Source organism: Coenobita brevimanus, chromosome 97, assembly GCF_032717465.1.
Source record: "Coenobita brevimanus isolate Jiangsu-jjx chromosome 97, ASM3271746v2, whole genome shotgun sequence".
NCBI lineage: Eukaryota > Metazoa > Arthropoda > Malacostraca > Decapoda > Coenobitidae > Coenobita > Coenobita brevimanus.
In genome coordinates, this window is record NC_137050.1 from 7,446,130 (window position 1) to 7,460,427 (window position 14,298).

At 40.0% G+C, this 14,298-nt stretch overlaps 1 protein-coding gene across 3 annotated transcripts in view; it reads right to left on the reverse strand.

The window, feature by feature from the left end:
* The window catches only part of Prp40 (pre-mRNA processing factor 40), an 82,996-nt gene that overhangs the window by 51,237 nt on the left and 17,461 nt on the right, over window positions 1-14,298 (reverse strand). For all 3 annotated transcript variants that reach the window (XM_080283364.1, XM_080283363.1, XM_080283365.1), the window contains exons 6-7: window positions 12,553-12,668; window positions 7,316-7,375 (exon numbers count right to left, since the gene is read on the reverse strand). In XM_080283364.1, coding sequence (XP_080139490.1) covers window positions 7,316-7,375; window positions 12,553-12,668 — 176 coding nt within the window. The remainder of the gene's footprint in view (window positions 1-7,315; window positions 7,376-12,552; window positions 12,669-14,298) is intronic.

Here is a 14,298-nt window from a genome sequence, read left to right on the forward strand (position 1 = left end):
TAATCCTTAAACATCATGAAGGACAGAGGTATTATACATAAAAGAAGAACGAACAGTTCAGCATGAGGTGGAAAAGTAAACAAGAAAGGAAATGAAGAGAAAGACAACATGGAAAGGAAATGAGAAAATGTGAATACTACAACAGGCAGTTGGAAGTTAGCTGCTACTGACACCAGGAGGTACAGTACTACCATAAGCTACAAGCTTAATAATTAGCCACAACATCATAATGCTTTGGCAGGTAACTCTGCCACATGTAGTCAAAGTCTAATTCTATGCTGAGACTCTCACATTATTACAGGTCTCATTCCATATCAGTGATTTACATTCTCTCTCTCATCTAAAATGTCAGAACCAACTTGCCTAGCCCGGGGTTCCTACGCTCCTTATGGGGCAACGTGGGATTGGATGATGGATGGATGGATAGAACTTTCCAGCACCTACTGGTTCTGACAATGTCTACCTGCCAGTATACAGGACACCTTCAGCCATACAATGGCCAACAACCAAAAGAAGGTTCCTTTGGAGGTCTATGGCATCATCTGATGCCGATGCTGATGCTGACACACCCGAAGGAAAGTACCAGTGTGAAAATAGGAAGAACAGATGACACAGGAGTGTAAGGGCTGAACAAAAGTAGACAGAAGGAAGATCAACATACATATCCAAGTGTGATATGGGGCCACCACACTATACTATCAAATAACCAATCATTCTATAAAATACTCTATGAGTGATATTAGTTTAAATAATATTTTGGTAACTGTGATTTCCTGCATTGCTGATTCATGTCCCAACGAGATCAAGCAGCTTCATTTTAGATTTTGCCTCAGCAATGGGAAAAGTGGGATGCCATTTTCTGTCTGTACAATACTGTGGTGCACAATACTCAAAGCAACAGGATGTGTTGTTGTTGCAGCTGCCCAACTACAGTCTGTCTGGACAAGCAGACTTGCTGATTACAGGAAAGCAAGTACCTCTGTGCGGCCATCCTACAGGTACAGTACAATACACACACGGTGCAGCAAACTAGCACCCCAATGTGTGGCAGAGAGTGCCTCACCCAAGGTCACATCAGGGTTCTTCCCATGGTAAGGTGCAGGAAAATATGAGGAGGTTTGACTCCTGTACGGATGCTGCTGCTGGCCGCCCAGTGTGCACAGCGCCACCACGTGTAGGCTCCTCCTCAGTGCCACCATAGTAGGTACAACTAGCATGCTGAGGTAATCGTAAGAAAGTAATCTCAATGTAATGCAAGCACAGGTAAGTGGTGTCATAAGGTGTGTGGCAACATTTGTTACACAAGAAGGGCTGCTGCACCTCTTGGAATGGACTGTCTAGTTTATGACCAGTAAGATACATTGAAAATAGAGTTTTCTTTAGGTGTGGCTGACACTTTAGGCGATGAAGCATCAGCACAAACCTAGACTTAACAAACGAAGGACAGAGAAAAAGACATAAGACAGCAACATACAGGACAAAAGACAACAATGATCACTAGTGACATGCATACTTTCAATAGTTGAGGTCACACTCTCCTAGCTCATACACTAACTTTGTTTAATTCTATTTTTGGAAATGATCATAAATACCTCTCTCATTATATTCATGATACTATGGTACAATTCTACAATAATACAAAGGCAAACCGGTACTGACCGAGTTAAAAGTTCACCTTCATTCCCAACTTATGTAACCCATTCAAAATCAAAGACACTTTTATTCTGTACTTCATTCTTGTTACCATCACATGATTTTATACACATACAACAGACATCTCATACTGAATGGCCTAAAGAAAGTAAGTTGTAACTCATCCAGTTTGAAAGGTCTAACACCAAGTCAATAAAATAATCCAAGAATAACAAGAACAAAATACAAAATGCATCACTGTACTGAAGGGACTAAATTGTAACAAGCAAAAATCCTCATGTTCGTTAAATATAGAAGAACTGGATGCAACAGACTTTATTCCCCTGGTTGTGAACAAGAAATCTCAAAGCAGGACAACTCTAGAAATCTCATAATATGCAATATTCAACAATTAAAGAGTTTAATGCAATACAGTAAAGTATTAGCACTAATACTGTATTTACAATAAAAGTATTTTATTATTACTGTACTTCAAAGATGAATGTCATGAGGCTAGACTGGAGCTAGCTCTGGCACTATTCAAACATATACAAGTAGTTATCCTAGAAACTGCCTATCATTGGCAGAATATACAATAAAAAAACATTTAATTAAACTAAAACTGGTGTTAAACTATGAAAAATAAGAGGCACTTGAATGCCCACTCAGAAGATTTTGGAACAAGATGAGACTATCTTCACAGACCTGCTGCAAAACTATTACAAATTTTTAAGTCTCTTTGAAACTCACAGAATGTGAAATTGTTTTATTAAAAAGCCTCCTTACGGCCAAAACTGAAAATTGCTATATAATCAGCTGATGCATCAGCTGATGGAATAGCTGTCTTCGTTTCATCGTTTCATTTTTAAAGGCTCCAGCATGCTTGCATGTGTCGGCCTTGGTCACCTAATGGCGGCTTTCCATGCTGCACAATCCATTGTAGCCTCCCTGTTCAGTCCCTTAACCTGAGGTCACACTTAATGACCTCATCCCATGTCTTTCTCTTGTCAAATCAACTCAAAATTTCAAGCTGAGTAACTTTATATCTCTTAAGAAAGTCACTAACATGCCTCCTTAGAGCCAAAACTGAACATCGCCTAACACAACTGGTGCAAAAGGACATGTTCAATCAGCTAAAAATGTCAAGCTGACAAACTTTGCATTTTACAAGAAAATTGGTCACAGCTCTCTAAGAGAAGATATTCACACTTCCTTATTTAAAAAAAAAAAAAAAAAAAGGCGTACCACGTATAGACCTGTCGGCTATGCTGCAATTAAAAAAATTAGACAGTCACAACTCTTGGCTTGTGTTTACATACTGACAGTGCTGGCACCTGGTGCCTGCTGGTGAATATAACTGAAATCCTAAATGCAAATATGGATTTTTAAGATGAACATGTGTATGTAACTTTTTACTGGATTTAACCTTTTGTGACTGTATTTTCTTTGCATGAATAATGCTGATATTTACATGCAATCAAGTGACTTGCAGATAAACCTCTCTCGGTGTTTAAATACTGACAGTGCTGCCACCTGGTGTCTGCTGATGATTATAACTAAAAGTCCTTAATGCAAGCATGAATTTTTCTGATGAACGAGTGCCTGTAACTTTTACTGGCCTTTAATTATTCATTTTGCCTTTATATTTTCTTTGCATGAATCATGCTAATACTTTACATGTAATCACGTGCCTTGATGACAAACCCAACAGGGTGAAGGTCAATGGAGAAGGAGGGTGGAAGTGGAGATACTGAAAGGTGAGCGTGGATTTGTATGAATGTGGGGATATCAAGCTAAGGTTGGACTGGGTGTTGGTTAGGAGCCAAAAACTTTTTTCCTGAGATGTGCTCTTCCAAAATCTGGGTGCATCTTAAACAGTGCAGCATCTTATATGCCGTGAAATACAGTGTTTATGACATCATTGACACTACCTCGAGCTATGATGTCATCCATGAATAAGTTCACAAGATTCAGATCAACTACAGTAAGACCTCACTATAACGGACTACTTGGGGCCCAAGCCATTCTGAAAAATGCGAAATTCCGATAAAAGCAACATCAGGACTTCCCCCTGCTAATCCAGACTTTTTCCGATATATCAGACAATAGTCCAGATCACACAAACGGTTTTCAAACTGTTTAGACTACCACTGTGGTACTACTGTGTTATAACTTCACTAAATTAATCAAATGGTGTAATATATATATAATAATACTGTACTGTACACTGATAAACATGTCTTTTATTAACCTTCTTGTGGTGAACATAGCTGAAGTGGTCAAGCAGTCCGACTGCTTCTGGCTTTCTCGGACTTTTTCCAATATATAGGAATTTTGTCTGGTAGTTCCTCGATTCCGATAAAAGCGAATGCCGGTCTACTGAAGTCCGTTATATCAAGGTTTTACTGTATTAAAAATGACGATGATTCATTCAAAACCTCCAGAACTTTCTGATGTGTATATATCCAACAATATACATGCAACACTCCATCTTCAAAACAAGCAAGGCACAGAGGGAATAAAATGGGAAAAATTTTACTTAAAGAAGCCCCAGCAAACATCACATTATGGTAATTTTAAATAGGAACATTAAAATGCTTGTACTGATCTGAATACATTTCCAACCAAATTAATCATCAAGGATTTCAAGGGGTATGCAGGTGGTAGATTTTCTTTACGGCATACTTTATGAACATGACAGATAGTTCTGCATTACATAACTTTCTTGTAATGTTTTCTCATTGTCTGATGGTTTGTTTTGCTTCTTGAAGCCTAACAATGATACAGTATCTCCGTAGGCAGCCATGTCCTTGGTCATAGTAATGTCATCAATGTTTAGTAGCTATTCTTTGCATTTCGGTAGTCCAAGCAGAAATAGTCTGCAGTGGTTGATGAGGGTCACTATTTACAGGGGCACTGGATCATGTGTCTCTGCTTTGACTGGCTGTTGGGTTCAAATGGCTAGTGATGTCATCAGTCAGGTGTGTGCTCTGACAAGCTGCAGATCTCATACTTTATAATGCTACCTAGGACACTACCTCAATGGTGACAGTGAGTGTCTCCAAAGATATAACGTAGGGCGTTCACCCACTGCAAAAGCTGGATACAAATCAGTTAAGAAATAGGGACCCTCCCAAGTAACTGACCAATAATGAATTTACCAACAAAGATATCCAGTGAGTAACAAAATGAATTACAGAAACACAGGCAATACTACGCCGCTGCAACCCTCCAGTTGACCAAGCACATACTTCCTCCCTCCCTGCGCATGAAACCAAGTGTTTAACGGCCCTCATCCCCCCCCCAATCTTTTCTTTTAAAGGTGGGTGTACGTTGGCCTTGTGAACACATAACCTGGGCCCTTGAGATTCCTTGCACAGGTCACATTGAAATCTGTGGATTTATTTATTTATTTTTTATAATTTATTATTTTCAAAAACTACTAAAGACACACCATTCTACCCATCAAAAGGCACCAGTTCATTACATGACACATACCTATGTGAAATTTCATGACTGGTGAATACTTCCTGGGTTCTGACCCGGAAACGAAATCTGTACGCCTGGCCAGCTGCCCTGCCGCCCAACTCTACGGATGGACACTCATCGACCCAAGTGATAACAACACCCTCCTCCGACTTTGTCAGACTGAGGGTAAAAATGGTATACAGACAATATGAGAAATTTGTCACCACCAGAGGATATTACAATATATTACCAGTCCATATTTTCCAGCACCTACACAGAAGATGAAAGAATTACAAAGCAAGTCATAAAGCAAAATATTAAGCCAACTGACCCCATGGAAAGAACTAAGCCAATCATCTACTACAAGAATGAGACGACTAGCTACCTACTTCTAAGGAACAGCCTCCATCAGGAGCAGAACACAACTTGGCATTCACATGATGTATATAAGTACACCTGTAAAAGAGGGATCTGTGCAGCCCTCTCTTCCACATATATTGGTCAAATGACAATGAAGCTAGCCAGTGGTCTGATCAGTCACAGATATGCAGGAGGCCCAAGGAACCTCATGAGACAAGAACACAAAGCCAATATCACAACAGAAGACTGATGACAACACTGAAATCTTAGCTAGGTGAAATGACACCTGACAACTCCCTATACTAAAGGCATTTTATATCAAGGAACCTCATGAGACAAGGACACCATGCCAACATCACAATGGAAGATTTTTAAGGCAACATTGAAGTTTTAGTTAGCTGAAGTAATGCCCCCCAACTCCCTATACAGTACTTGAGACACTGTATTTCAAGGAGCTTAACCCATCAACAGACTTCCAAGCCTTTAATTTGCAAGCACTACTGTGGTATAAGAAGAGCTACAGTTTTCCAAAGAACACACTAGCTTGATGACATCACTAGCCACCTGGACCCAACAGCCAATCAAAGTCAAGGCACATGAAAAATCTTCATCTATGATCCAGCACCCAGGTACTGTATTTAGGGACCCTCACTGACCACTGCAAACCATTCCTACCTGGGCTACCATCCAAGGAAGAACTCTTTACTAATGAAAGCTCTGGACAGCCTAAACTCAACAATTCAAAAACTAACTTTTAAACACTGATAACATTACAACAACCAAGGACATGGCTACCTACAGAGATACTGTATCACTGTTGGGCTTCAAGAAGAAGCAAAACAAGGCATCTGACAATGAGAATGCATTGCAAAGTTATGTAATGCAGAACCATCAATTACACTGAATAAGTATACCTTATCAAGGAGTTAAACAATACAGTGCCAGTAATTCTGGGAATCGCCAATACTTTCCATACGCCAATACTTTGTATAAGAGTAGAATCCTGTACCTATAGTAAAGTTATATCCAACCATCCATCATCCAATCCTACATTGCCCCATGAGGAGCATAGGAGCCCGGGGCTAGGTAGTTGGTCCCGACATTTAAGATGAGAGTGACCAGCCTCACTCATCCCTGACTGGCATTACATGAGCAATCAGCCCCAACCACCCCTTGGATATAAACCTTCACTGGCTCAATCCAATTGGAGTGCAATAATTACCCACTAAACCACCAGGCACCAAAATTTCATTATATGGTTACCACCCAGCATAGTAAATGGTTTCCTGGTGTACAGGAAACCATTTGGCTTGTAAATATAACAAATGTCTATAAATAAAAAGCGTAAGGAAATAAAAAGTTAGCATCAAGTTCTAAATCTCAAACTAATCACAGATGATAATATTTTCCAAGGTGGGATTTTTTAAAATTACTGAACAGAAAATTACTTCAATCAATTAGCAATTTCATTACTTCAGTACGAATGTTCATAATATTATAGAGGCTAGCTACAAATATATACAGCTAGCTTTCTATTAAGGTTAACTTCTCTCTACCCACACTGCAAAATGATCACAAAAAGACACTCTTGCAATCATGAACATAAAACAGGGAGTAGAAGAGTTCTTTACTAATATTAGTAAGGTATCACAATGCAGTAAATTACTGAAATATCAACAACTATAAAACCAAAAGGATTTCTTAATGAAATCTGTCTAACCTACTGCATTTAGTAAAGCAATTCAGGCTGTTAAAATATTGCACAAAAAATACAGGAAGGAAGCACACAACTACAGCCACAGACAATGTAAATAAATAAGGTAAGAATGGCCAATGTAAAGAGATCTCACAGCACCTATGGCAGATGGTTTACCAAGCTCTTCCTTTTCCAATGGTCCCGGCTTCTTCTCTGGGGCTTGAAATAAAAGAGGTCCATCATGAAGTTTACTTGTGTTCTTATAATAAACACTTTTCATCAAAAGTAAAATCTTTGCTTAAAAAAAAAAATTCATAATAATAAATAAAGAGCTTCTTGACACACACTGCAAATTATGTTCTCTCTCTTTCTCTCTCTGTAATAAATAACATATGTATATGTATATGTAAAATGAACTGTTATTAAATGAAATTATGAAAGAACATAGGAAAAGATGATCAGTCCAGTGGACCAGTTGGCCCATGTTAAGATGCTGCTGTCAAAGTGAGTTGCAAGTTGTACAAGAATGATACAAGGATAACATACAAGAAATTTAAGGTCTGATGAACCATACCACTGGATACAATGTAAGAACTGGTGTCTCTACTGACCAGCCAGATTACCACTAAATGTAGAAAGAAACCCATCATTGAACTCTTAGGAACTGACACCAGGCACTCAGTCTTCACAGCCTGAATAAATTACAGTGTTGATGGGCTGACGTCCAAAAATATAAATGCATTTTCACTTTTAATGCCATCTTTTAAAACTAGTTGATAACTGTCATAAGGTCTTCACAGGATTTAAAAAGTACTCCCATTCTTCTGCAAACTTGGATTTCAAGCTGATATTCTCACATTATTACAGCTGATGTTTCTTTTTCCCCGACAGTTTCCAACTTATATTGTCAAGCATTTTTTTTTTTTCACACGGTTTAGCTTCTAGTCCATAGAAAACATCAGCTGTACCATGGTCAACCTCAATATGGGAATTCCTCAAGAAAAGAAAGGCATCAAATGACCTAACTGGATCAACGACATGTTAAACGGACTCAGTCCTGGAAGCTTAGCTTATGGTATCTGGGGTGCTTAAACTATCGTATTTGATGGTGTGTAAAACTACTCTTGAACCTCATAACAGAACACTCTAAATTGGGATCCATCCTAAACACCCAACTATAAAATCCTAACCTCTACATCCTGTGGTTATGGGATCCATAGGCGTGATGGGGAGCATCACCAAACACTCAACTTGACCTGTTTCCCTGAATATAGTACATATACTTTCAAAAACCATCAAAATTACTAATATCAGCATCAAACACAACTTGTTTTCTATATGAAGGCAAATTTTTATAAAAATACCTCCATGGATGCAGCCACGAGGACATAAGAAAGGTGAGTAACCTGTTGAGTGCATGGCATGAACACCAGCAAATGTGTCGGTCTGAAAGCAACTGGCTGGGTTTTTTGGCACTGAGAGCAGGGTTACCAGATCTGAAGCTGGGCTCATTAGCAACAGAGATAAACAATGGTGACATTGCTATTATTCCTGGTGGATTAACTTCAGTCCTACCAAACATTTGATGTCTGAATGAATAAATCATTCAAAGACCACATCTGTAAGCAATGGAACGAGTGGATGATCAGTGGTAAAAAATCATATACAAAAAAGGTGGGAATATGCATGCTTCAGGTCTGGACGTGCTGTGTGATTTTATCAAGGCAATGAATGATTTTTCAGTGGAAACTGTCATCAACTCTTTCAAGAAATGTGGAATATCCAATACAATGGATAGCAAGAAGGATGACATTTTGTGGGCTGATGAGGAAAAGGAATCCGATGCCTACACCTTTGACTTCAGAGTCTGATCCTTATGGTAATGATGATGACTGGGAGGTGGTCAGAGCCAAGGGTTTTGACCACTCTCCAGGACGTTGTGGGGGCGAGGTTTGGGAAGCAAATGGTGGTCTGGGGATGATGGGAGGAAGAAGACTGTGTGCGATATGGATATGTTGATGGAGACTGTTGAAGATGAAAAGATTATCTGTTTGGGATAATAGTACCAGCCCTCTGTCTGTGTCAGGGTTGCTGACATGCCAGGCCAATGCCTTGGCATCGAAATCACCGCCCAGGATGATGATGGGTATGTTAGTGATATGATGTAATCGAGGAGAGTAATTGCGTGGTACTGTAGGGTATGACTGGGTAGGGAATGTATGCACTGGCGATTGTTATGTGTGATTTGTTGCCGGTGTGTAGTTTAACTGACTATTTGGCGATGACAGTGGTGTTTCAGTGGCCTTTATTGCACAAAATAGAATGAAAAGCAGCAATCACAGCTAACATAAATGCTGGGCAAGCATTTTGGCTAAGTCAGCTGAGCAGAGGCCTGTTATGGGGATAACAGTTACTTAAGGTTGACACAATTTCCAAGTCATAAGTTTCAGTATTTTGCACACAAAAAAGTATCGTACTGTATTTCTACTGTGGTGTCATGGTGCCCCCTATTGTTTGTCATGGTGCTTGAAGCTCTCTCACATAACTTTAGAAATGGATTCTCATGGATGATGATGTTGTATGCTGCTGACTTTGAGCTGAATGGAGAGAATGAAAGGGAGGTGGAGGAAAAATTTATAAAATGGAGAAAGAGAATGGGGCACAAGGGTTTGAGAGTAAATGAAGACAAAACAAATGTGATGATACCTAGGACTGGTGGTGATGCTGTCAAAGCAGAGAGTAAGGCCATATACAGTTTGCCACAAGGGTGTGGAAAGTAACTCCATCTTGTATAATGTTTGTGATATGTGGGTGCATAAGAAATGCAGTGGTATGAATGGCAGACTGTGAAATAATGTAATGCTGATTTCGTGTGTGTAATGTATTAGGGAGAGCATGTAGAGATTGTCAGGTGTGAAAGGACTGATCTTCCTGGAAAGTCTGGTGAGTGTGTGGAGTAATTGTGCTATTTGGGGGACCTGTTATGTGCTGGAGGTGGGGTTATTGCTATCTCTGTGGTTAGGGTAAAGAGCTGTTGGAGGAAGTTCAAGGAGCTGTTGCCTCTCCTTGCAGTGAAAGGGCTCTCCCGTCGTGCTAAGGGATCTTTGTATGCAGCATGTGTTAGGTGTGTAATGCTGTACAGCACAGCCTCGTTCTACAACACCTTGGTATGACATACATCGCTACAACAACAACTGAAATGTTATACCCTGTCTTGGTACAATATTTAAAAATCAATCACGATTTTGCTACAATGATATTTTTAACAGCCGCCTCCAAGTATCTCGTGTGGACGCGGTGATGAATGCTAGCCAAAATGGACACCCAGTGTTTACACTGGTTGTGATTGATGCCTTTCATTCTGTTTAGTGCATGAAAGGCCACTGAAACACAATTGTTATCACCAAATAACAGTGCAAAGGCTTAACAAATAGTGCAGTGTGCAATATTTAGTGAAACGATTCTTTTTTGTGTGCAAAATACTGAAACTTGTAACTTGGAAATCGTGTCAACCTTACATAACTGTCATCCCCTTAATGGGCCTCTATTCAGCTGACTGAGCCAAGATGCTTGCCCAGCATTTACGTTAGCTGTGATCACTGTCTCTCATTCTATTTTGTGCATGAAAGGCCACTGAAACACCACTGTCATGGGCAATTAACGGCACAAGTGCTTAATAAATAGTGCAGTGTGCAATATTCGGTGACATGATACCATATCTGTTTGTGTGGAACAATCATCTAGGCCCTACAACTGTCCTCAAGCCTCAGAGGGGGGGGGGGGACCTTGGTGATGACTCATACCAGCATTTGACAGACAAACTTCAGGTGGGTGGCTTTTTTTTTTTTTTTTTTAAGGCTTTGCAGTCAAGGTCACCCTCTCAAACCCCACTGAACCCATGTTATACTGAACTTGTGATAATTCAATATGTGATAGGTCTTAAACTGACTCAGCCCTACTGCATAACGAGGCTGGACTGTTAGGTAGTGAGACCTGGGCAGTAATGAAGAGGATAACCATAAGATCAAACATACAGAAATGACAATGATTACATGGATGTGTGCTGCATCCTTGAATGACAGACCTGGGGGGATAGAATTGTGACTGGAAAGTTTAGAGGAGGGATGGGACTGGAATGTATTGGTGTTGTAATGAGAAGGGGTAGATTAGGATGGTTTGGGCATGTTGAGTGATTGGATGACGATAATTGGGTGCAGAAAGTGAGAGGTGTGAGCGTCAATGGTAAGGCTGCAAGATGCAGACCAAAAAAGACTTGGGACGTGGTCATATAGTGTGACCTCAGGGATAAAGGACTGAATACAGAGGCTGCCAGATATTAAGCAGCATAGAAAGCCACCATTAGGTGACCAAGGCTGACACATGCAAGCATGCTGGAGTCTTTATAAACTATATGATTCTCATAATACCAGGAAATCATGGCAAACTGGTGACTTTTTATCATAACTATCATGCATTAAAACAACAACATCAACAACTATGAGTAGCAAAGTTGACAGAACAGCCCAAAATCTGTGCTATAACCATTTATATGATCCATTCTCCAATTTTTTATGCACCATCAGGAACTTAGAAGCACAGGGTTTGGCCAATCAGTCCCGCTATTTATGGAAAAAGTGACCAACCTCACTCACCCGAGTGGCATTATGTGAACGATAACTCTAACCATCCTTCAGATATAACCTCTTACAGGCTCAATCTGGTTGAATTATCTAAATTCACTAAACCACCAGGCGTTACTTGGTTATATGGTCGCCACCCTACATAGTAAATAGTTTCTTATTTTACAGGAAACCAGTTGCATTGTCACCTAGTAAAGAGTCACCTGAAAACAGTACTGTATCAAGTGAGTGGATGGTGAATGCCCCCATCTACTAAATAACAAATTATTCATTTACTTCTAACCTACACAGAATGGGTAGTTCCATGTACCTGTAGAATTTAGAAGAAATGAGAAATGTACTTGAAGTGTTCCTTCTCATGTATAAAATATATAAAGTATTGAGTAGCCTCTACGGTACAACTGCATTTTATCATTTCATTCTTGTAGGTGCTAGATGATTTTCATTCTGCTCTAGAGTGACCATTCACAATGAAGGGCTTAGAAATTATCCTCACTGGTTCCTTCTATACTACAGCCAATTCATGTAATTCATATTAATGCATTTTTATTTCATTTTATTTATTTTTTTAAAGTACAGTGGACACATCTCATAACAAATGGTTAACACCACAAGTATAAAACTGCCTGCTTTCAGTATTAAACACTGTAAATATTCATGAATATCTGAACTTCTTATCAGATAAATAAACCATTCCACCCAGACCATTAAGTGTAAGGCACACTCTAGCCAGCAAAAATATTGGTGTCCACATACCTTTGTTGGCAGAGGGAACTTGGATGGCAGCAAGTGTAGCTGCCATGGCTTGGTCCAGAGCTGACTGTGGTTTCTTTTCTTCAACAGGGACAGGTGGCTTCTTCTCCTTGACAGGGCTGAGGTTAGAAACAAACAAGGCATCACAATATAAAGGGAACAGACTTACAACTAAAAGAAAAAGTAGGAATACATACCTCCTTTAACTTCACACGTGATTCATTGCTATGGTAACTGAATGTCTATTTGGGATATTGCACAAACACAACTATCACTTACCAATGTTCATAAGATTTATAAAATGTGGGTAGAAGCTATTGCATTTCCCCTAAAGATAAAAAAAATCCATCTATCTATCTATCGTCCACTCGTTTTCATTGGGGAAATAGGGTAGACCTAGGCTACTTAGTCCATACATTTAAAGCAACTAACCCATTACCTGCCCCTGACAGGCATCATGTGGGCAACAAAATCAAACCATCCCTCAGATGCAAACCTTTATGACTCATCTGGTTGGAGTATCATCTCACAAGACTACAAGGCGTCCATCTGATATGGTTACCACCAAATGAAGTAAACAGGGTAATAGCAATAATAATAATTAATAATCATCATCATCATCATAATGATAATAATAATAATAATAATAATAATAATAATAATAATAACAATAATAATAATCCATCCATCCATCATCCAATCTTATGTCGCCCCATGAAGAACGCAGGAACCCGGGGTTAGGCAAGTTGGTCCTGACATTTAAGATGAGAGAGACCAGCCTCACTCATCCCTGAGTGGCATTACATGAGCAATAAACCCCAACCACCCTTTGGATATATATCTACACGGGCTCAATCCGATTGGAACACCTTAATTACCCACTAAACCACCAGGTGCCAAAATCTGGTTATATGGTTACCACCCAGCATAGTAAATGGTTTCCTGGTGTACGGGAAACCATTTGGCCGGTCACTCAGTGCAGAGTTACCCATAGGCAGAAAGAAGAGGAAAGAATGAAGGAAAGAAGGACAGAAGAAGGAGTGTAAAGTCACCCATAGGAAGAAAAAAAAGGAAAGAGTAAAGGAAAAAAAGTCAGAAAGGGAAGGATGGAAGAGAGGAAAGGGTAAACACCCAAAGCAGCACTACATCGAGTGAGTGGATCGTGAACCCCCCCACCTACCACAAAATAATCCATCCATCCATCATTCAATCCTACATTGCCCCATGAGGAGCAAAGGAGCCCAGGGCTATGCAGTTGGTCCCAGCATTTAAGATGAGAGTGACCAGCCTCACTCCTCCCTGAGTGGCATTACATGAGCAATCAACCCCACCTACCCCTTGGATATAAACCTTCACCGGCTCAATCTGATTGGGGCGCAATAATTACCCACTAAACCACCAGATGCCAAAATTTTGTTATATGGTTACCACCCAGTGTAGTAAATGGTTTCCTGGTGTACAGGAAACCATTTGGCTTGTCACTCAATATAGAGTCATTCACAGGCAGAAGGAAGAGGAAAGAATGAAGGAAAGAAAGACAGAAGAGGATGGAAGGAAAGAAGGATGGAGGAGAGGAAAGGGGAGACACCCGACAGCAGCACTACATCGAGTGAGCGGATGGTGAGCGCCCCCCACCTACCACATAGAATAATAATCATCATCATCATCATCATCTAATCTTGTGCTGCCCCACGAGGAGCATGAGAGCTCGGGGCTAAGCACGTTGGTACTTACAGTTAAGATGAGAGT